The sequence below is a fragment of the Thamnophis elegans genome, chromosome 5, assembly GCF_009769535.1.
Source record: "Thamnophis elegans isolate rThaEle1 chromosome 5, rThaEle1.pri, whole genome shotgun sequence".
NCBI classification, from domain to species: Eukaryota; Metazoa; Chordata; class Lepidosauria; order Squamata; family Colubridae; genus Thamnophis; species Thamnophis elegans.
This window is the reverse complement of record NC_045545.1, coordinates 6923118-6946081: the sequence shown is the minus strand read 5'-3', so window position 1 is coordinate 6946081 and position 22964 is coordinate 6923118. Positions and strand designations below refer to the sequence as shown.

The following is a 22964-nucleotide window of genomic DNA, read 5'->3' as shown; positions in this document are numbered from 1 at the left end:
CCACGCACCGCCCGGGAGGAGGCGGGGCAAGGGTGGGAGGGAGGGAGGAGAAAGGGGGCGGAGCCACGGACACCTGTAGGCAAGATGGCGGATGCTGCTGTCGAGGTGGCGCCTCTTCCTCCGCCGGGCGATGCGCCTATTTCGTGGAGCGGAAGAAGCGCTTTGCAAGATGGTCCCGGCCCAAGGCAGGCGCTTCTGTGGCGAGCACAGCGCTGAAGAGGTAGTAGGGGGGAGAACTAGGGGCAAGCCCCGCTGGACCGAATGCGCCGTTCCGTTTGTTAAAATAAAGGCTCCGCTGGGTTTGGTTTCAAGGAGCTTCCAGTTTTATCTTTTCTGACACAGGCACAGGGAGGAAGGAAGGGAACGCACCTGGAGAAGGTCGTCGACGTTTCATATATGAAGAGTGCACACACACGCACACACACACACAACACACACACACACACACACACACACACAGAGGATGCATGTGGACACCCACTTTGCAAGAAGGATAGCATTAGGTTTTCGAAAGGCACCTTGATAAGGTCGTTGATGTTTCATATATCAAGAGTGCACACACAAACACACATGCACACAGGAAGCATGTGCACACACACACACACAGAGGACGCATGTGCACACCCACTTTGCAAGAAGGATAGCATTAGGTTTTCGAAAGGCACCTTGATAAGGTCATTGATGTTTCATATATCAAGAGTGCACACACAAACACACATGCACACAGGAAGCATGTGCACACACACACACAGAGGACGCATGTGCACACCCACTTTGCAAGAAGGATAGCATTAGGTTTTCGAAAGGCACCTTGATAAGGTCGTTGATGTTTCATATATCAAGAGTGCACACACAAACGCACATGCACACAGGAAGCATGTGCACACCACACACACACAGAGGACGCATGTGCACACCCACTTTGCAAGAAGGATAGCATTAGGTTTTCGAAAGGCACCTTGATAAGGTCGTTGATGTTTCATATATCAAGAGTGCACACACAAACACATGCACACAGGAAGCATGTGCACACACACACAGAGGACGCATGTGCACACCCACTTTGCAAGAAGGATAGGATTAGGTTTTCGAAACACACCTTGATAAGGTCGTTGATGTTTCATATATCAAGAGTGCACACACAAACACACATGCACACAGGAGCATGTGCACACACCACACACACACACAGAGGATGCATGTGGACACCCACTTTGCAAGAAGGATAGCATTAGGTTTTCGAAAGGCACCTTGATAAGGTCGTGATGTTTCATATATCAAGAGTGCACACACAAACACACATGCACACAGGAAGCATGTGCACACACACACACAGAGGACGCATGTGCACACCCACTTTGCAAGAAGGATAGCATTAGGTTTTCGAAAGGCACCTTGATAAGGTCGTTGATGTTTCATATATCAGAGTGCACACACAAACACACATGCACACAGGAAGCATGTGCACACACACACACACAGAGGACGCATGTGCACACCCACTTTGCAAGAAGGATATCATTAGGTTTTTCGAAAGGCACCTTGATAAGGTCGTTGATGTTTCATATATCAAGAGTGCACACACAAAACACACATGCACACAGGAAGCATGTGCGCACACACATCCACACACACACACACACAGAGGACGCATGTGCACACCCACTTTGCAAGAAGGATATTAGGTTTTCAAAACGCATCTTGATAAGGTCGTTTCATATATGAAGAGTGCACACACACACACACAGGATGCATGTGCACACCCACTTTGCAAGAAGGATATCATTAGGTTTTCGAAAGGCACCTTGATAAGGTCGTTGATGTTTCATATATCAAGAGTGCACACACAAACACACATGCACACAGGAAGCATGTGCGCACACACATCCACACACACACACACACAGAGGACGCATGTGCACACCCACTTTGCAAGAAGGATATCATTAGGTTTTCGAAACGCATCTTGATAAGGTCGTTTCATATATGAAGAGTGCACACACACACACACAGGACACATGTGCACACCCACTTTGCAAGAAGGATATCATTAGGTTTTCGAAAGGCACCTTGATAAGGTCGTTGATGTTTCATATATCAAGAGTGCACACACAAACACACATGCACACAGGAAGCATGTGCGCACACACATCCACACACACACACACACAGAGGACGCATGTGCACACCCACTTTGCAAGAAGGATATTAGGTTTTCGAAACGCATCTTGATAAGGTCGTTTCAAATATGAAGAGTGCACACACACACACACACACACACAGGATGCATGTGCACACCCACTTTGCAGAAGGATATCATTAGGTTTTCGAAACGCATCTTGATAAGGTCATTTCATATATGAAGAGTGCACACACACACACACGCATGTGCACACCCACTTTGCAAGAAGGATATCATTAGGTTTTCTGGTCCATCCCGTTTCTTCTCATATTTTCCATCCTGGTGTAAAAAGTTCCATGGAATCCAGTGTTGGAAATTGTTGTGATGATTGTGAATGTCATTTACAGGTAGTCCTTGACTTAAGACCACGACTGAGCCCCAGATTTAGGTTGCTGAGTGAGAAAATTCATCAAGTAACTCTTGCCCCATTTTTACAACTTTTCTTGCTGTGTTTGTTGTGAATCCCTGCAGTTTGTTAAATTAGTAATGTGGCTTGTTAAGTGAATCGGGCTCTCCCATTGGCTTTGCTGGTCAGAAGGTCACAAAAGCATCCAGATGTAAATCACATGACCATGGGGATGCTGCAACGCACATAAGAGTGAAAAATTGTTATTTTTTTTCCGTTGCCGTTGTAACTTCAGTCACTAACAAACATTAAGTGAACTATTATAAGTCAAGGACTACCTGTACATATTAGGGCAAGTTATGCTGAGTTGTGGGAGGCTGGCTTAGTTTCCCAGAGCATATCATGCATGGGGAAAATGTTGCCATCAACCCTTGAAAACAAATTCAGGTGGAAATGGGCAGTGGCAGAATACATTTTTTAAAAACGAATGCCTCGTAATTTTTTCAAGGAAGGTTTCTCTTTCACACCACCCTTGGATATAAGGCACCTTTGAGGCAATGTATTGTTGATTCCAATGTAAATCAATTCCATTATATTTTGTTTTGTTTTGTTTCCTATTCCATTATGTTACATCTATGTTATTTGGGATGCACTTTTATTTTGGGGGGCTGTGGAACTGAAAAAGGGTATGATTTTAAGTTTTAGTAAATTGTTTATTTTTATTTTTTAACTAGGAAGAACTTAAAAGGAAGAGAATTCCTTGTCCTTTGGATCCAAAACAGTAAGCAGAGTAATTTGTGCGGTATTTCTTTTTTAAAGAACAATGAACAGCATTGCTAGTTTGTTTCATTTTTAATTTTAGCACTGTGTATGAAGACCAGCTACAAAAACATTTGAAAAAGTGTAATTCAAGAGAGAAGCCAAAACCTGTAAGTGTCATTGAAACTGCTTGAAATAAAATTAAGAGGGATTTCCAGGGGGTATACTAGCAGAACTGCCTCGTGCAGTGATGTTTCTTTCATAATATCCTGATGGAAAGTAAGGATATTTCCAGATGGAAGGACCACAGAACCACCAATAAACATATCGTAGTGTTTGTACTTGATTCTATCAGTATTCTACCTTCTCATACTTAACTGATTTTCAGAGATAAGAAAGACTGGGAAGTTTGTGAAGAAACATGAGAAGGTTGCAAATAGAAGGCAATTTTATCTGAATCCTTCCTTTATAGAATTCAGTGAATTTAGCCAGACAGTTGCATAATGGAAACATGATCTGGAAGGACCCGGAATCTGGTTCCACCACAAAAACCGCGGTAGACTAAAGCGCGCTCGACGAAAGCGCGTACCTGACGTCATCACAGCGCGACGAAAACAGCACGCTGTGAGCGGTAAAGTTAAAATTAAAGCGTAAACCTAAACCTAACCCTAAACCTAACCCTTAACCTAACCCTAAACCTAACCCTTAACCTAACGCTAAACCTAACGCTAACCCTTAACCTAACCCTAACGCTTAACATAACCTAACCCTTAACCTAACCCTAACCCTAAACCTAACCCTTACCTTACGTGAATCGGCTTGCTTAAAAGCGCTTTTTAAAGCGCCCTTTTTCTCCGCGGTCGTATTTGTCGCGCTGCTGATGACATCAGGTACGCGCTTTAATCGGGCGCGCTTTAGTGGACCGCGGTTTTGTCGTGCCACGCGGAATCTATGTGCAACGCAAATGGGTCTTGGGCAGAAGTGGTATTCAATAGGTTCTGACCAGTTCTGGAGAATCGGTAGCAGAAATTTTGAGTAGTTCGGAGAACTGGTAAATACTACCTCTCACTGGCCCCGCCCCATCTATTCTCTGCCTCCCGAGTCCCAGCTGATCGGGAGAAAATGGGGATTTTGCAGTAACCTTCCCCTGGAGTGGGGAGGGAATGGAGATTTTACAGTATCCTTCCCTGCCATGCCACCAAGCTATGCCATGCCCACAGAACCGGTAGTAAAAAAAAAAATGAATCCACCAGTGGTCTTGGGTATTCTAGCAGAACAAAAAATGTTTAAAGAGGGCTGCCTTAAAGTCAAGAATCTCAAAGTATAAGGGCAAATCCTTTTAGTAGGTAGAAATAAAAGTAATTGATTAAAGATTTTACAAGGATGTGGTTGAAGAAAAGTGAAACAAGAAATAAAGTAGAAAATATTTTTGACTAAACATTTTGTTTTATTTAGTCAAAACTTACATAAAATGAAAATACCATTCATAAATGTATTACATGTCTTACTGTGCTAATAGAAAAGATAGTCCTTGGTTCACCTAGCTCAGAGGGTCGGCAACCTTAAACACTCAAAGAGCCACAAAGGTCCTAACCGGAAGCCCCCCATTCATTCTGGAGCCGACTGGAAGTTCGGTTCCCCCACCATAGAGTCTCCTCCTAGCATGGCGTCGTTTTTCCTCTACCTTACCAAATCAAAAGGCCCATCAATTGTGGACCAACCAGCGACAGGGAGCCACAGCAGAGGATGAAAAAGCCACATGCGGCTCCAGAGCTGCGGGTTGCTGACCCCTGACGTAGCTGTTACACTTATCTAATTATTACGAAATAATAACTTTATGATTGTTTTGTGCTGTAGATACAAAACTTCGGAGTGATTTTTTTTCTTAAACTGTTTAAAGATTAATGTGTGTAAATACTGGAAAAGAGAGCTATAAATTAGTCTAACATTTTTCCATATTTCATTTAAGGTCTACTTTGCTAAGATATTAATGCAGGACTGAAAAATGAAACAGAACTGCCTGAAGAACAGGTGAATAAATGTCTTAAATATATTTTGAACTGCTACAAGAGGGAAAAACTTCGCTTTTTAAAAATCAAAATATTTTATTATTTTTGTTTGTTTGTTTCTTAAATTTCTATGCTGCCTATCTCTATAGCCCAGTGGTAGTCAACCTGGTCCTTACCGCTCACTAGTGGGCATTCCAGCTTTCATGGTGGGCGGTAGGGGTTTGCTATAACTCTGCTTTATAAATTTTATAAAGTAAAGTTACTTCCCTACTTTATAAATCACCATTACTGTGGAACCGGTGGACGGTTAGAAAATTTTACTACTAACAGAGATACAAAAGTGGGTGGTAGGTATAAAAAGGTTGACCACCCCTGCTATAGTCTATTTGATATTGTAATTAAGGTGCTGGCCTAGAAACCGGAACATTGTTAGAAACATTGTGAGTTCTAGTCCTCCCTTAGGCATGAAAACTGACTGGACCACTCTCTCTTAGCCCAACCGACCACACAGAATTGTGTGAAAATTTGAAGCAGGAATATTAGGCATGTTTGCTTCATTGGCCCAAAGATACTTTTTCAAGAGGCAACTGTTGAGGTTGAAAAGGGGGTATTTTGACACTGGCAAGGGCTGCAGATACCTTAATCCTTAATTGTTCTGCTTCTGGTTCTGCTAGTTTATTGTTCCCAACAGCTGACTCTGTGGCTGTGAGATCTACAATTGGTAGCTGTTCTGGTGTTACTGCAAAATCAAGTCCTTTGACCAAAACATTATTTTCTGTTTAGGTAAGCTCTCGGTCAGACAGATTTTTCACCGACCCGTCGGTCAGTTTTCTGAGACATGTCACTGTCCATCGGTGTTGGTTTTTCTATTTTGTGTGTTTTTTCCTGTCTATGCTGTAGGATAGAAAATTTGTCTTTTTGTCATTCTTTGCTCTTGTGTTGTGTTAGTTGTGCCTTCTTTATCAATTCTGTGACCTGTTCCAATACTTCTGTTGGTCCAGTTGCCTCTTAAAACACCTTTGGGACAACCATGACCTGGATGACTGAGAATCTCCAAAAACATTTGCTGCTTTGGGTTGACTGGAAGATGTGTAGACAGAGAAACAGATGGGATTAAAATATAATAATAATCAGTCAAATACAAAAAGCCGCACTGTTTGGATCCGCACGCATATTACAAAAATATGTTACGACGTCCTAGGCCCCTGGGTGGGGCCTGACTAGTAATCAATGCCAAATCCGGCAAAACAACTGGCCCCTGTGATACAATTCTGTTGTTGCGAATAATAATAAAAATATATTTCGTGAGAATGTTATGGGAAAAATGCTGCTTTATAGAAGTTGCAGGGATAATAAATACTATACCATTGGCCATTGCTTGTTTGTTGCAGAATTATAGTAGCACAATTTAGTCTTGGCAATTAAATGTATTTAATGATATTTGAGCAGCAGGAAGAAAAATCTTGGTGTTTGGACAGAAGCATTTATTTTGCTGGGACATCCAAGTGTTCTTCCTTAGGGTAGCTCATCACACACTGGCAGAAAAGTATGATAGCTTAAGAAAAATGCTGCCTGCACTGTACCTGTTTTCTATGCAGATGGATATAGTATTTGTATACAAATGTTGTGTAGCATGCTAAATACTCAGAATTTTAAAAAAATGGTATCAAGAGTTCTAAAAAGAGAGATAGAGAGCAGTATATAGGATACAAATATCCATCTCCTAGTAACCTGAAGGCTTACTCTTATTGGCACGGAGTGATTGAAAACAAAACAATAAGAAAAGCTTTTCCATTCTTGTGAATTGTACTGTATTTATTGCTATTCTGGCCCTTCATCTAATATATTTTCTAGTCAAGGATATTGTTTAGATAAGAACAGATTATTGCATTTTTTCAGTCATATTCTGCTTTGTATTGATGGGCTTCTATAAACAAAGTAAGAAATAATCTGTGTCCATTCCTGCAGGCACCAATTTCTGCACTTTCTAAACAAGAACTGGAGAACTTAATTAGAAGCTTAAAAAGCAAGTAATGGTAAGTATTTTATTTTTATTTGGGCAACCACACAATATAAATGATGAAATAATTTGAAATAACTATTTTGTAATTTAAGGGTTTTTGATGTGTATGAGAATTACTTTGTAAAGTTATTTACAATGTAAATATTGTAAATGTTACATTGTAAACTTGTTTAAATTTAAAATATTTGCAGCGTGGATATTAGTTTTCTCATACAATAGCAACAACAGATATTTGAGAGAAAATTAAATTGTTAATTCAATTTAAACTCAAACACAAAATCCTACATTCTATTATCAGCTATAAATTATGAACTTGAGGACCAAATTCTTTCTCATCAAGCCTTACAAGAAGCTCTAAATGACCCCAAAATGGAGATGCAGCTTTTTAAACATTTGAAGCAACAGGTAACTATCTTGCAAAAAAATAATATACTTAGTACAATTTTTTGTTCTAAATAAATTGTTCCTAGTGAAGGAACAACTTATTGTTCTCCTTAAAACACTGATAATTTTATACATGGTTTTTAATCCACAACCCTAGATATCCCTAAAATTTCATAAGAATATTGATGAATCTGATTTTTTTAAATGTATACTGTAAAGTCATTCGGATTTTTTTTTTGTTTCTAGGTTTCGCATAAAGGAAATGTCAGCGTGAAAGAATTAGTTTTCTAGCTATACTCAAAATAATATAATTTGAATTTGGAGTAAATAAGTCATGCAAACACTAAGGAAAATAGTACAGGACTAAATCACAAAGCCCATGCATGTTGAAAGATTTACAATTAATAATACAATAGCTGTACAGATATCTGTTGCTGATTTTAGGATTCATTAATGCTTAATTCAAATAGTGCAAGGAATATCTTTGATGGTTCATAAATAAACTTGATGTCTATAGGCTTCTATATTAGGTAACATGAAAAGATTGCATTTGCTTGGACCAGGAAACTGTTTTGTGGAATTTGGAGCTGGACGGGGAAAACTCTCCCACTGGTTGGATATAGCTTTACAGAATGCCCAAGATGTTCATTTTCTTCTTGTGGAAAGGGCATCTACCAGGTTCAAGGTAAGGCAATTATTGTTATAATTAAAATTAACATTTTTATAATGCCATATATCCCCAAAAAAAAAGTTTTAAAAAAGGTTCAAATACAATACAATAGCAAAGTTGGAAGGGACTTTGGAGGTCTTCTAATTCAACCCCCTGCCTAGGCAGGAAACCCTATACCCTTCCAGACAAATGCCTATCCCATATCTTCTTAAAGATTTCCAGTGTTGGGATATTCACAACTTCTGGAGGCAAGCTGTTCAACTGATTAATTGTTCTGTCAGGAAATTCCTCCTCAGTTCTAAGTTGCTTCTCTCCTTGATTAGTTTCCACCCATTGCTTCTTGTTCTACCCTCAGGTGCCCTGGAGAATAGTTTGACTCCCTCTTCTTTTTGGCAGCCCCTGAGATATTGGAAGACTGCTATCATGTCTCCCCTGGTCCTTCTTTCCATTAAACTAGACATACCCAGTTCCTGCAACCGTTCTTCATATGTTTTAGCCTCCAGTCCCCTAATCCTCTTTGTTGCTCTTCTCTGCACTCTTTCTAGAGTCTCCACATCTTTTCTACATCGCGGCGACCAAATTATTGGATTTGCAATTTTGCCAGTGCTAAACGTTTTTGTCTGGGTTGTAAAATACAATCTATATACACCCAATATGTCATAATAATTGTAGTTATGACCCTACAGGTGGATGGCAAACACAAAAAACGTTACTTTGAGAGGCTTCAAGTTGATATCCAGCATTTATGTTTAAGTAAGTTGCTTAAAGGTCTCTCTATATGAACTCTCTGAAAAACAGAGGAAATGATCATGGTTGTTTTTTTAAAAAAAATAATAATTCAGGTAGTGCTCACTGTAGTTAAGGTAGAAATGCAGTTGCTGCAGAGTTGGTTTTGGATGCCAAGATTCTTCTTGCTCAAATAAAATTTCTGTTGGATAACATTAAAATAAAGGCATTATGGTATCTCAATAGCCCCGGCTCACCTACCCATCCCCAATTTTTCCTGCGTTTTTCTTCCCTCTGTTCCTAGCTGCCACTTGTGATGTCCTAGAATGGCCCCCAGCTCCTCCAATCTTCTAAGCGCTGTTTTGTTCCCTTCCTCTTCTTAGCGACTGCTGTCATGGCTTTTTCTGCTATTTACCTCTCTCTAAACCCCTTCTACTTAGGATAACTGTATTATTCTCATTGTATGGGCTTTTCATATTGTGCTAAAAAGCACTTGTGAAACCACCATACTGACCCAGACACACACAGGCACGATTAGATTAGATTAATATACATTACATTTAATACTGCTTTCCTTCTGAGATTATTATTACAACAAGCCGATCGAAACAAATCCTTATTAGTATTAATATTACCCTGCAATTAACCTTTAAATTAATCTGTGCTTTCCTTTGGTAGTTTATTACATATTAATGTAGCGGCATGCCTTACTTTTAAGTTCCCCGAATGTTTTGACTTACATGAGCACCAACAAGAGATAATGTTCAGGGATTATGAGAGTTATTGGCCAAGAATTAAGTTGGGAAGGATAGCAATAGCAATAGTTAGACTTATATACCGCTTCATAGGGCTTTCAGCCCTCTCCTAAGCGGTTTACAGAATCAGCATATTGCCCCCAACAACAATCCGGGTCCTCATTTTACCCACCTCGGAAGGATGGAAGGCTGAGTCAACCCTGAGCCGGTGAGATTTGAACAGCTGAACTGCTGAACTGCAGTCAGCTGAAGTAGCCTGCAGTGTTGCATTTAACCACTGCGCCACCTCGGCTCAGGATGAAGTGTATTGTTCACAAACATGATGCAGAACGTCATAATTCTGTCGGATTTTTTTGACAGGTAAAGTTCCTCTTCTTGTGGAAGAGAACCTATCTCTAATAGGAATTGGAAAGCATCTGTGTGGTGCAGCAACAGGTAAAATTGTATAGCTTGCTCATGTATTGAAAATAGTATAATAGAGTCATTTAAAAGATAATGAAGAAAGCTTGTCAACAAGTTTTATTCATGCAGATATACTTGCTAACATACATTGATTACTATTGATGCTTGTTCAAGACTTATTGAAGTCAATAAACATGCTTATTTAAACAGTAATACTAAAGAGCTTGCTTAAAATAAATGCTTCGCAATACATTTGTGGCAAAAGTAGAAAAAAAACCTGCATGATATATGGTCCAGTTATAAGTTACATAGAATTTTCACAGTTACATTAATGTGTGTGTTTGTGTGCGCGCTGAGGCTGCATGTAGCAATTAAATATAAAAATAATTTTTATTCACAGATCTTGCTCTGAGATGCTTAGTTGACACCTATGTGAATTCACGCGCTGAAGAAAAGGAAGGCCCAGCCATTAAACGCCTCAAGGCTGATTGTCCCAGCCAAATACACAGCAAGTGTGCAACTGAAAACTGGAGCCCTATAGCTGGAATTGTTATTGCACTTTGTTGTCATCACAGGTGTGAGTGGAGGCATTATGTTGGCCAAGATTTCTTTACAAGAGTTGGACTTGGCCCCATAGAATTTAATTTTTTCAAAAGAATGACCAGCTGGGCTACCTGTGGCATGAGAGAAAGCAGAAGTGGCATACAAAATAAAGGACAAAGAAACATAGATGAACACGATCAGGATAATACAAATACTGACTGCAATTTGGATAGTCTTCAAGGGTATGTGTCACTTTGAGTACAATTGTCAGCCCCACTAGATAGACCAGACTAGGAAATTAACGCCACAACCTAGGAAGACTAAACTATTTTTTAATTGTGATTTACTATAATAATACAATCTTGGAAGTCTGATTGCACTTTACCCTTCCTTCTGACACTCCAGTGAATTAGGGTAGCATCTGCTTGAGCTTCTTCCAAATGTTATTTCATTATCCTGGACTTAAAAAATGTTTTTGCCCCTTTTGTTCAGGTCGCTGGTTTTGCATACTTCCAGCCAGGTGATCGGCTTTATAGCAATAGCAATAGCAGTTAGACTTATATACCGCTTCATAGTGCTTTTACAGCCCTCTCTAAGCGGTTTACAGAGTCAGCATATCGCCCCCACAGTCTGGGTCCTCATTTCACCCACCTCGGAAGGATGGAAGGCTGAGTCAACCTTGAGCCTGGTGAGATTTGAACCGCCGAACTGCAGAACTGCAGTCAGCTGAAGTAGCCTGCAGTGCTGCATTTAACCACTGCGCCACCTCGGCTCTTATACTCTAACAACAATAGGTTTCGGAAAAATATGTTGTCTTAAGTATTTTCACTGCCAAAATATATTTTGTCATTTATGCAGTTAGAAATTATAAATTGAACTAGTCTCCATTCGATTAACATTTATGTCACAACAGATTAGTAGTATACTAATCAATGAGTCCTTGATTTAAATTGGAAAGGGGGGGGGAAAGAAAGTTTGCAATGAATTGCTTGAAATAGAGCATCCAAAACTTAAGTCACTTTAGTTTCTAAAGCTTTTTTCCCCTTTTTTGTTCTAGGCTGCTGACCACTGATGAACGAAAAGAGATAGGGCATCTTTGCAAACTGTTGCTTGATCATGGTCGGATCGAGTACTTACAGCAGAGAGGATATGAAGCTGTGTTGCAGCGCTATACAGAATCAAGTGTGTCATTAGAAAATGTTCTTCTGACAGCTGTTCCAGCTCAGTCTTCATTGTCTTCCACAACTACTTAAAAACTTCCAAGAGGTCTTTCAGGAGTTTCACTGCTTCCAGGATTTTTGCAAGTTTGTAACATCCAGGATTGTGTTTAAAAAACTAGGGATAGTTTACAGCAGTGTTTCTCAACCTTGGCAACTTGAAGATGTCCGGACTTCAACTCCCAGAATTCCCCAGCCAGCATTTTGGGAGTTGAAGTCCGGACATCTTCAAGTTGCCAAGGTTGAGAAACACTGGTTTACAGTGTCCTTTAGATCAGAAAAAAAAGTACTAATATATTTGTTACAGCAGATCTGTATTTTAGTTCCTCTTGCTCCAAAAAATTATAATACCATGGTGTTATTTTTGGTCTTCAGTCAGTGGTGTCAGCAGCAACTGGAATATCACTTCCCATATTTTCTGAAAGAAAAATGTAATGTTTGCCAAGAAATATACATTTTTCAGAAATATACCAACTTTTTAAAAAGTTATTTTTTCCAGTATATATGAAGTTTTCAAAAGTCTTTTAATTTATATTTTTACAAAAGATTAAGGTATCTAAACTGACCTATGAACCCACTGTGGGCCAGAATGATGTTTTTCACAGTACTTAATGGTTCTGTACCAGCAGGTGGGATTTCTTATGCTCTTTTTGCACTCTGCCCCCGCAGTTCTCTTGAAGAGAGGTTCTTTTCTCTAGTTCCATAGCACAACAGGAAAGAATTAATCTCTCAAGAGTTCTGTGATCTCATATAAACCAGGATGTTTCAAAGATCTGTTCATTGCACCATTGCAATGTGGCTCATATAACATTAAAATCATGCATTCTAGTGCTAAAGTAAGTAGCATTAGGGTTCTACTTCATGTATCAGAATTATTTAATGTTCACGGTAGGACTGGGTGCATTTAATATTTTGGATCTCGACTTTTAAACACTATAAAATGCCACAATGTCAAGTAAATTCTAGTTTCCTTTAACAATTCTTAAATGTATTGTACGCCACATTTCTCTGATTCAAACTTTTTAAAACAGAAAAAGTTTGGTTGTTATTGTTTACTATGAAACTATCTAGTTTGGCTTCATGCTTTCTATCCTCAAGGCCACTATTGCTTGTCTAACAAACCATCATTAAAAGCTGGTTTAATGTTATGTGCAAATTCAGCTCTTGAAAAATAGGGCACTCTCTTCTCTGAGTGTGTGTGTGTGTGTAAAACCATAAACAAACAGTACCTTCACCATTGAGTGACTTCTGAATATATAAATGCATGAACTGAATTCCATAGAGTTCTTGTTCCTCTTCTTCTTCGGGATTCTCGCAAGGAGGAAGTATAACTTGCAGCTTTAATGGGTTATCTCTAAAGTTGACAAATCTGTTATATATGATATAATGGAGATAATGAACTGGTAATTCCTAAAACTAGAAACACTCTTTTGAACTTAATAATTTGGTTTTTAGGTTAAAAAAAATATTGGTAATACAACTGCTATGAAGCCTTGGTGAAGGCAGTGTTAATATATCATGCTCTTTGGAATCTTAAGTCTCATTTCACTGGAATATTGAATAATGGTTTAGTGTTAATAAGCCTGTATTAGCTCTGCATTCAATTAATCCTCCCCTCCTTTCTCATTCCGCAGAGAAATATGAGAATCTGATTTAGGTTAGCTATGTTGACTTTTAAACCTCACTGGATTTTTTTTTAAATAAGCTCTCATTTTAAATTAAAATTTAGATAACAATTGTATGGTGGAAATGTAGACTCCAGATTGTCACAGCTTATTTTAACAAAACTTAAAGATGACCACAATATATCAAATTCATGTGAGACTGTAAACTCTGAATACACTAAACAAAACCATCTGACCTCATGTTTGTATCTATGGGGAGGAAATGCGGCTCAAGTCACGATCATTATTTTCACTTTAACTAAAATTCTGCACCATATGAAATTGGAATCATTGTAGCCCAAATGTCATTTCAGTATAGTGATTAAGAAGAGCCGAGGTGGCGCAGTGGTTAAGAGTGCAGCACTGCAGGCCACTTCAGCTGACTGCTATCTGCAGTTCAGCGGTTCAAATCTCACCGGCTCAAGGTTGACTCAGCCTTCCATCCTTCCGAGGTGGGTGAAATGAGGACCCAGACTGTGGGGGCGATATGCTGACTCTGTAAACTGCTTAGAGAGGGCTGAAAGCCCTATGAAGCGGTGTATAAGTCTAACTGCTATTGCTATCAGGCTAGAAACCGGGAGACCACAAGTTCCTATCCTGCCTTAAGCACAAAGCCAACTTCTTAACCTTGAGCCAGTCGCTTTCTCTGAGCCCTAGGAAGCAAGCAGTGGCAAAACCTTGCCAAGTAAAGCTCAAGATAATTTAAAATGGCATATGCTATTCCAGTTCTAGATTTCCTTCCTTCATCTCAGCTATTCTCTAATAGATGCTGAGGAATCTGTATGTTGCCATTGCTCCCTAGGACAGGGAGTTTTCAGATATTGTGGAGAGAATAGAGGTGAGATTAATCATGCATTCAGCATGGCGCAGTTACTGTTATGAGACACGAATCTGTCAGTACTGTTTTAAAAAAGAAGACTAAAAATATCAGCCGTGGGCAATAAAGCTGGTTACATTTATCTAGAGCACTTAATTTTCCAATTGCAGCTAAGAGGGTCCCCCCCCCCCTTTACCTTAGGTTTAGCATGTCCTTCAGACAAATAGGAATATCTTGCAGTTTGTTGCTGGTGAGAACAAGGGTAGTCATGTTCTTAAGATTGGAAATGGATTCAGGCAAACAGGTTATTTCATTCCTTTGGAGCCACAAAGTATGTAAGTTTTCTGCTCTGTAAAGTCAAACAGGTCTATTAATTAGTCAGAAAAACAACTGAAGATTTTATATATATATATATATATATATATATATATATATATATATATATATATATATATATATATATATATATATATATATATATATATATATATATATATATATATATATATAATTTTTTACAACCCCTGGTAAGCCCCAATTATGGGAGGAAGCTAACTGCTTCCATCATCTGTCAATTGGCTCGTCACAAGAGTCCATCACGACAGAAACCCAATATTTTTACTGTTGCCTTTGTTATATTTGTGTTTTTTTTTTTATTTGTGCTGATAAATAAATAAAGGGAGACTAGTATAGATCTATTTCAAGCTATTTAGCTCTCATCAGCTAGCCATACCCTTACTGGGATTTGAACCTGGGCTATATTACATACTAGGCAGATTGACAGATGATGGAAGCAGTTAGCTTCCTCCCATAATTGGGGCTTACCAGGGGTTGTGAAAAATCTAATAGATACCTTTCACCCTGGCTTCGCTGATAACGGATAAGAGCCTGTGGCCTAATGGCTAAGAAGTCTGCCTAGTATGTTATATATATATATATAGATATAGATAGAGATAGAGATATATAGATATATAGATATATAGATATATAGATATATAGATATATATAATATCTATCTATCATCTATCTATCTATCTATATTAGTTTGTCTTATTTTGGCCGTAAACCTGGAGTGCAAAAGTAAGCAGTTTGGAGTCTTAAAAGTCCTACTCAGAGAATCATACTTTTCTGCTTGCTATTTATGTTGGGAGGAGTTGACAGTACTTCATAACTGTTCCAACTCAGTAAAAAATATTAATACACCTGATAAATACTGCAGATTTCCATGGGGAAAAAATATGAACAGCAAAATAGTTGTCCTTTATCTGTTCATCCTTCCCTAAAGGCATTTTCTGTAATTTCAACAAAATGAACCAAATATTATTAAAATTGTAAATGCCATTCAGATAAAGATCTGACCCTAGAATGGCTGATTTTAAATTGAGCACTATCTAAATTTTGGTAACCGTTATATTTTTCAACCTTACTTTCCCTATCTCTGAAACAAATAACTATTTACCGGAAAGATTCTTTTTGACAACAAATGCTCAAAACTATGACATAAATTAAAAGGCTATGGAAATTATTTGAATGAGTCAATTTCCATGATAATTTTTCTGTTTGCTTGAAATTGATTAAAAGAATGGGATCCAAACGGTATACATTTCAGTTTATCTGCTTAAATAAATAGATTTTTAAATCATATTTTAAAAAGCCTTTATACTGTTACAGGATACATATAATTCAACTGCTTGCCAGAATTATATTGTATTTGTTTCCTTAGGTAAGTAACAACCCTAACCTTTTGTTTTTGTCTATGAAATTAAAACTACAAGATTTTTGATAATTAAATCACAATGACATGAATCACATCTCTTGTTATTGCATTTACTTGTCAATATTGCCGGGGATTTCTTTCAGCCGGTTGCTTGCCATATCTAGCCACTCCAAGTTAGGCATATCTAGGATAACTAGCGGGAGAGTAGTAAACCGGTTCATGCTCAGGTCTAGGTGAGAAAGCTTCTTCAAGTTGCTCAGCTAAAAAAAAAGAAATTTGTATTTGTATTTGTATTTGGTTTATTTGTATGCCGCCCTTCTCCAGGAGGGACTCAGGGCGGCGAACAACTCAGGGGGGAAAGGGAACATAAACAACAGTACACATAATTAAAATACACGAAAATCACACAGCCATACCAGTCGAGAGGGGAGGGGAACTCATCAACCCCAGGCCTGCCGGCACAGCCAGGTTTTGATGGCTTTCCGGAAGGCCTGGAGAGAGGTGAGGGTCCGGATCTCCACGGGGAGTTCATTCCAAAGGGCCGGAGCTGCCACAGAGAAGGCCCTCCCCCGGATAGTAGCCAGATGGCATTGGCTGGTCGACGGAACCCGGAGGAGGCCGACCCTGTGAGATCTAACGGGTCTTTGGGAGGTAATTGGCAGCAGGCGGTCTCAAGTACCCAGGTCCAATACCATGAAGGGCTTTATAAGTTATGACTAGCACTTTGAAGCGTATCCGGAGACCGATTGGTAGCCAGTGCAGCTCGCGGAGGATAGGTGTAACGTGGGTGTACCGAGGTGCACCCACAATTGCTCGCGCGGCTGCATTCTGGATAAGTTGAAGTCTCCGAATACTCTTCAAAGGCTGCCCCATGTAGAGCGCAATCTACAATCTTAGCAATGATTCATTTTGATAAACCACATTTCATCAAATAATATATCAGCTTCGGGTGTAACGGAACAGTGGGAAATTCTGTGTTCTGGCAAGATGTCTATCATGCTTTGCTCAGGGTTGAGAGGGAAGCCAACAAGGAAAAAAATACAAAAGTTTCAAGTTTCAAGTTTAATTTTATTTATAGGCCGCCCAATCCCGGAGGACTCTGGGCGGCTTACAGAAAGGGAAAAGAAAGGAAAACAAAATAAAATAAAAATAAAATAGACAAGTTAAAAACAACACAGATACATTCATTCCAGTCGGGGCTGGACCTCAACAATGAGGTCAGCCCCAGGCCTGCCGGAATAGCCAGGTCTTGACAGCTTTTCTGAAGGCCGTGAGAGTGGGTGAGGTCCGGATTTCTGGGGGTAGTTCGTTCCAAAGGGTCGGGGCAGCCACAGAGAAGGCTCTCCTCCGGGGAGCCGCCAGCCGACATTGTCTGGCTGACGGCATCTGAAGGAGGCCTACCCTGTGGGATCTTACCAGCCGTTGGGAGGTGTGTGGCAGTAGGCGGTCTCGCAGGTATGCTGGTCCTAAACCATGCAGGGCTTTAAAGATAATAACCAACACCTTGAAAGGCTTTTTAATCATGCTCACCTAAGATCTGGGTAAAGAAATTCAAAACACCAGCAGGGCGGGAACCATTACATTTAATTTATTGCATGAAACTTCAGCGAGACTCTTGATTTGAGTACACAGGTGATGTTATTTATCAGCAATGACATCTCTCATTGTGTGGCTGTACACACAGCTGCTTCAAATTACAGGGAAGAAAAATCACCATTTAATGCCTCCATGTCAGTGATATATTTTGCACGACTGATGAGGCAAACTAGTATGTTCACATAAGGGAACAAAAAAAAATGTTCATTAGCTGGTCATTTTTTAGTTTACTACAAGTCATTTTAAACATTTAAACCACATATTATTATGAACATAGAGAAGGAGACTATGGTATTTCCTAACCTGATGAGGAAGGTCACAGATGTCTCTGTTTACGGCCAGTTCCAATCTTTCTAAGCCAACGCAGTTGCCTAATTCTTTAGGGACCAACTTAATTTTATTATAACTGAGGATCAACTCCTGAAGATTTGACAATTGACCTATAGGAGTAAGACAGATTAAAGAAAGCCTGGATTTAATATTCACTTACAAAAAGCAAACTCTTAAAATTAGACGGAAAGGAAAAAACATCAAGAATATTAGTGTTACTAATGTTATATATATATGCTTGACAAATAAATAAAAATAATAGCAATAGCAATAGCAGTAGACTTATATACCGCTTCATAGGGCTTTCAGCCCTCTCTAAGCGGTTTACAGAGAGTCAGCATATTGCCCCCAACAATCCGGGTCCTCATTTTACCCACCTCGGAAGGATGGAAGGCTGAGTCAACCCTGAGCCGGTGAGATTTGAACCGCTGAACTGCTGATCTAGCAGTAGCCTGCAGTGCTGCATTTAACCACTGCGCCACCACCATTAATAAAATTAATACATAGAAAATAGCTCCTATTCTAGCAGCCCCCATGCTCCAGAACATGTTATTTATAATGTTTCAAGACTCAACTGTTTTACTGTTGTATTAATTTTATAAGATAATCATGGGAACCTTCTGAAATAAAAGTGAAAACATCTCTTAACGCTATAAAGCACAATATGCGTTTTGAAGGAATCCAAAAAAAACAAGGTTAAACAACAGAATAGCACTACCAATTTCTTTCGTCCGCTGTTTATCAAGAAGGCATTTTTCAAATTGTCTCCCAAATATGACCCTTTAAAATTAAGTTCTGCCATAATTTCAAGGAACTCTCTAATTCAGAACCCAACCCGAAGAGGCAACCCCAAGGAGGAATTTTGACGTGACAACTCACCAATCTCCCTAGGAATTTCTGCAATGGAATTTCGAGATAGATCTAGGACGATGAGATTCTGAAAGCGACCAACGCAGTGAGGGATTTTGGTCAAATTAGTTCTGTGAAGTTGCCATTCCTGCACGTAATTCAGTTTCAGTAAGCAAGAAGGTAGAGTCTGAATTTGAATGAGAGAAAACAAAAAAAAAAAAATGGTAGAGTCTCTAAGCATGACCCGGCAAAAGCGCGGACGGCAAAAGCGCGATCAACAAAATCGCGCCTTTGACGTCATCACAGCGCGACGAAAAAGATCGAAAAATTCAAATAAAAATTAATAAAAATTAAATTAAAGCAAGCCGATTCACATAAAGGTAAGGGTTAGGGTTAGGGTTAGGGTTAGGGTTAGGGTTAGGTTAAGGGTTAGGGTTAGCTTTAGAGCGTTAGCGTTAGGGTTAGGTTAAGGGTTAGCGTTAGGTTTTTCGTTACTTTAACGGTTAGGTTTAGGGTTAGGTTTAGGGTTAGGTTTGGGGGGCTTAGGGTAAGGTTTTCGCTTTATTTTTACATTTTTCGAACTTTTTCGTCGCGCTGTGATGACGTCACAGCGCGCTTTTGTCGAGCGCGCTTTTGTCCTACGCGCTTTTGTGGTGGAACCGTCTCTAAGTACCCCAAATCAATAATATTACAGGCAGTCCTCAACTTATGACCACAATTTTGACCAGAATTGTGGAGGAGCCGAGGTGGTGCAGTGGTTAGAGTGCAGTACTGCAGCCACTTCAGCTGACTGCTAAGCTGCAGTTCGGCGGTTCAAATCTCACCGGCTCAAAGGTTGACTCAGCCTTCCATCCTTCCAAGGTGGGTGAAATGAGGACCCGGACTGTGGGGGCGATATGCTGACTCTGTAAACCGCTTAGAGAGGGCTGAAAGCCCTATGAAGCGGTATATAAGTCTAACTGCTATTGCTATTGCTAATTCCTGTTGCTAAGTGAGGTGATTATTAAATGAGTTGTACCCAATTTTACAATGATTTTGCCGTAGTTAAGTGAATCACAGGATTTAAGTGAATCATATGGTTGTTAGAGCAGAGTTCTCCAAACTTTAATGGTTGGCAGCCTGGAGCGTGGGGGGGGTGGGGACAAGGAAAGAGAGGATGGTTTTGTGGGAGGGGCAGCTGCATGCGTGTGCGGGAGCATCTATTGCTCACATGAGGGGTGCGCAAGTTAAGCCCTGAGCACTTGCACATGAGAGGACCCATGATGCCCGTGAAAGTGAGGCCCCAAGTGCTTGCAATGTTCACACAAGTGGGGCTACAAGCCCTGCATGAGTTAGGCCCTGAGTGCTCACACAACGGGCCGTGAGCACCCACGACATTCGCATGAGTGGGGCCCCAAGTTCCTGCATGAGGGAGGTCCTGAGCGCCCACAATGCTCGTGCAAGTGGGGCCACGAGCTCCTGTGCACACATGCTCACACTAGCCAGCCATTCACACAGGGGTGGGTTCCTGCCAGTTCTAACCTCTTCTATAGAAGAGGTTCCACAAATCTGCAGTGCCCTTTAGAACCAGTTTCAGTTCCCTCCCCCCGCCCATCCGCACAACATCAAGATGAAGAGTGAGAGGAAGAATTCTGGGAGTTGAAGTCCACAAGTCTTAAAGCTGTCAAGTTTGAACACTCCTGGGGGGGTTTTCTAAAGGGTTAGGGATGCAAGGATCTTGTAACTTGACAGCTTTAAGACTTGCGTGCTTCAAATGCCAGAGTTTCTGAGCCAACATTATGGTTGCTAAGCGCCAAGCCACTCCCACACGGTCACATGGCCAGCAAGCCACTCCCACACAGTCACATGGCCAGCAAGCCACTCCCACAAAGCAGGCCACACCTACAGAAGAGGTTCTTAAAAATTTTGAAACCCACCACTGCACTCACATGGCCCAGTTGTGAATTAGGCTGCTGCGGACTGATAGTGGGCCACGACTCACAGGTTGGACACCCCGCGTTAGACGCGTCTGGTTTCTCTAATTGCCTTTGTTTGTTGGAAGCTGGCTGAGAAGTGGTGATCATATGACCCAGGACACTGCAGCTATCGTCAATACATTCCAGCTGCTCGGTGCCTAAAGTTTGATCCCATGCACCTGGGGAATGCTGTGACAAGTCTCAAGTCTGAGTACCAGTTAAAAAATACTTTTTTTCAGTGTCACTGGAAATTCAAACATTTAATAAAAGAAAGTTTGTAAGCTAAGGACCACCTGTATATTAAAAGGTTGCAAGAATCAGTTTTAGGTACTAAAGAGACTGCTACGAAGTATAGCAGTGACGTGCAGTCAGGGGAGGCAGGAGAGGCAAAGCCTCATCACTGTCATCATGAAAAGGACAAAAAAATTAAAAGGAAAAAGGCTGAGGTAGTTGCTGCCAGAGTCACAGTGGATGACTCTGCTTAGTGCTTAACTGTTTAAAAAAGCCTCTTAAAAAGCGCCCTCTTCCGGGAGGAGGCGGGAGAACCACGTGCCAAATTTAGTCTGACTTTATGATCACTCGAGCAGAGTTAAGCAAGGGTTAAAAGCCGAAAAATTGTCATTAAACCCAACCTGACATCAATTTACAATTCACACTAAATCAAATATAGCGTTGTTTGAATTCGCTTTCATCGCATCCTAGCTATACTTAGTAAAAATGAAGTCCTTTTCACATGTTTTCAAGAGCTCTCATCCAAAACAAATGGCTCTCGTAGTTCTCCAGGAAATGGGGACCCGCTGAACATTAAACTGATTAAATCAAAATACTGAAGCAAAGTGAAGAATGAAAAACAAAAATATCTTAGTAGTTTTTGAACAAATACCTGCCATTCTTCTTGCTCGATCCTTAAAACAGCTCTTCCATCTTCATTGATTACTTTGCTTTTCAGCTTGGCCAAACTGGCCCTCTCTTCCCAAATAATTGTCAGTCTAGAAATAAAAGTTGTGAAGCTTTAAAAGTGCATTTTCTTTATTGCGGCAACTTCCATCGTGCTTGAAAACATTTGGAGTCTGGATTGATCAGGCAGCAAAATCAACAGTTGTGCTATGCAAACAGTGAAACAGGTTAGTATCACTGTTTGTCAGAAACCAAAAAGATCCAAAATCATCGTGCTGCACCGCATTTACTACGGAGTTGTGTATCGTCTTGGGGCTGGCTTGCCATGGCATAAAAGAGACTTTAATAGCAGAATACTGGAATGTTACTACTATTTCTACTTGCAGAACAGAGTGGCAGTATTTTGAAACATCTACATTTTTTTTTACTATGTTGTTTGCTGTTTTTCACACTATTGGAGAACTCTTGAAAATCACAGGGAGATCCCATTTGAAATGTGATCATACTTCTCGTCGAAAGCAGTGGTGGGATTCAGCCAGTTCGCACCCATTCGGGAGAACCGGTTCTTAACTTTCTAAGAAGTTCAGAGAACTGGTTGTTGGAAGATATCTTCTTTTAGTTTTTTCCCACTTTACAGGGCTAATCCTGTAAGGAAGGCAGGAAGGAAACATTCTAGTGTTGTTTCTAGCCTCATCTTTATTGCCCTGCTTACAGAAATTGCCTCTCCGGTTAACCCTTATTACATTGAAGCGCCCATCGACCTGAGTAATGTTGAGTTAGCCACGCTCACACGGTCACATGACCACTAAGCCCCGCCTACCCACCTGGTCATTAGGACAGAGAACTGGTTGTTAAATTATTTGAATCCCACCACTGGTCGAAAGGATACCCAATTCTGAGTACCTACCTCCCAGCAGCCTTCTGACTGAATTCTTTTTGCTTCCGAAGCTCTTCGGTAATTTTCTGGATTCTGACTTCCCACAGGTCTTTCATAGCCACAAATGAGCCAACACAAACAGTTGTTTCAGTCATCGCTCTTCCCGCATTCAAACTCAGCACCTGCTTTTCACTTTGGGGCATGGCATCCAGAAGTGTCATGAGCAAAACAGGAAACCCGCGTTAG

At 40.2% G+C, this 22964-nt stretch overlaps 2 protein-coding genes across 2 annotated transcripts; one reads left to right on the top strand and one right to left on the bottom strand.

The window, feature by feature from the left end:
- Nucleotides 1–72: 72 nt before the first annotated feature.
- TRMT13 (tRNA methyltransferase 13 homolog) lies at nt 73–12196 on the top strand. Its single transcript, XM_032218096.1, is given in 13 exon segments — nt 73–220; nt 3263–3309; nt 3391–3457; nt 5257–5266; nt 5269–5318; nt 7265–7317; nt 7319–7332; nt 7618–7724; nt 8221–8388; nt 9060–9126; nt 10215–10289; nt 10657–11041; nt 11857–12196. Coding segments are annotated over 13 exon segments (1368 nt in total). The 5' UTR covers nt 73–91; the 3' UTR covers nt 12053–12196.
- A 197-nt stretch (nt 12197–12393) lies between these two features.
- LRRC39 (leucine rich repeat containing 39) lies at nt 12394–22964 on the bottom strand. Its single transcript, XM_032218095.1, has 7 exons — nt 22749–22964; nt 21828–21933; nt 19020–19176; nt 18114–18250; nt 16329–16474; nt 14694–14846; nt 12394–13385 (listed from the first exon to the last, which is right to left on the bottom strand). The coding sequence occupies exons 1-7, from the start codon at nt 22937–22939 to the stop codon at nt 13130–13132; spliced, it is 1146 nt and encodes a 381-aa protein (XP_032073986.1). The 5' UTR covers nt 22940–22964; the 3' UTR covers nt 12394–13129.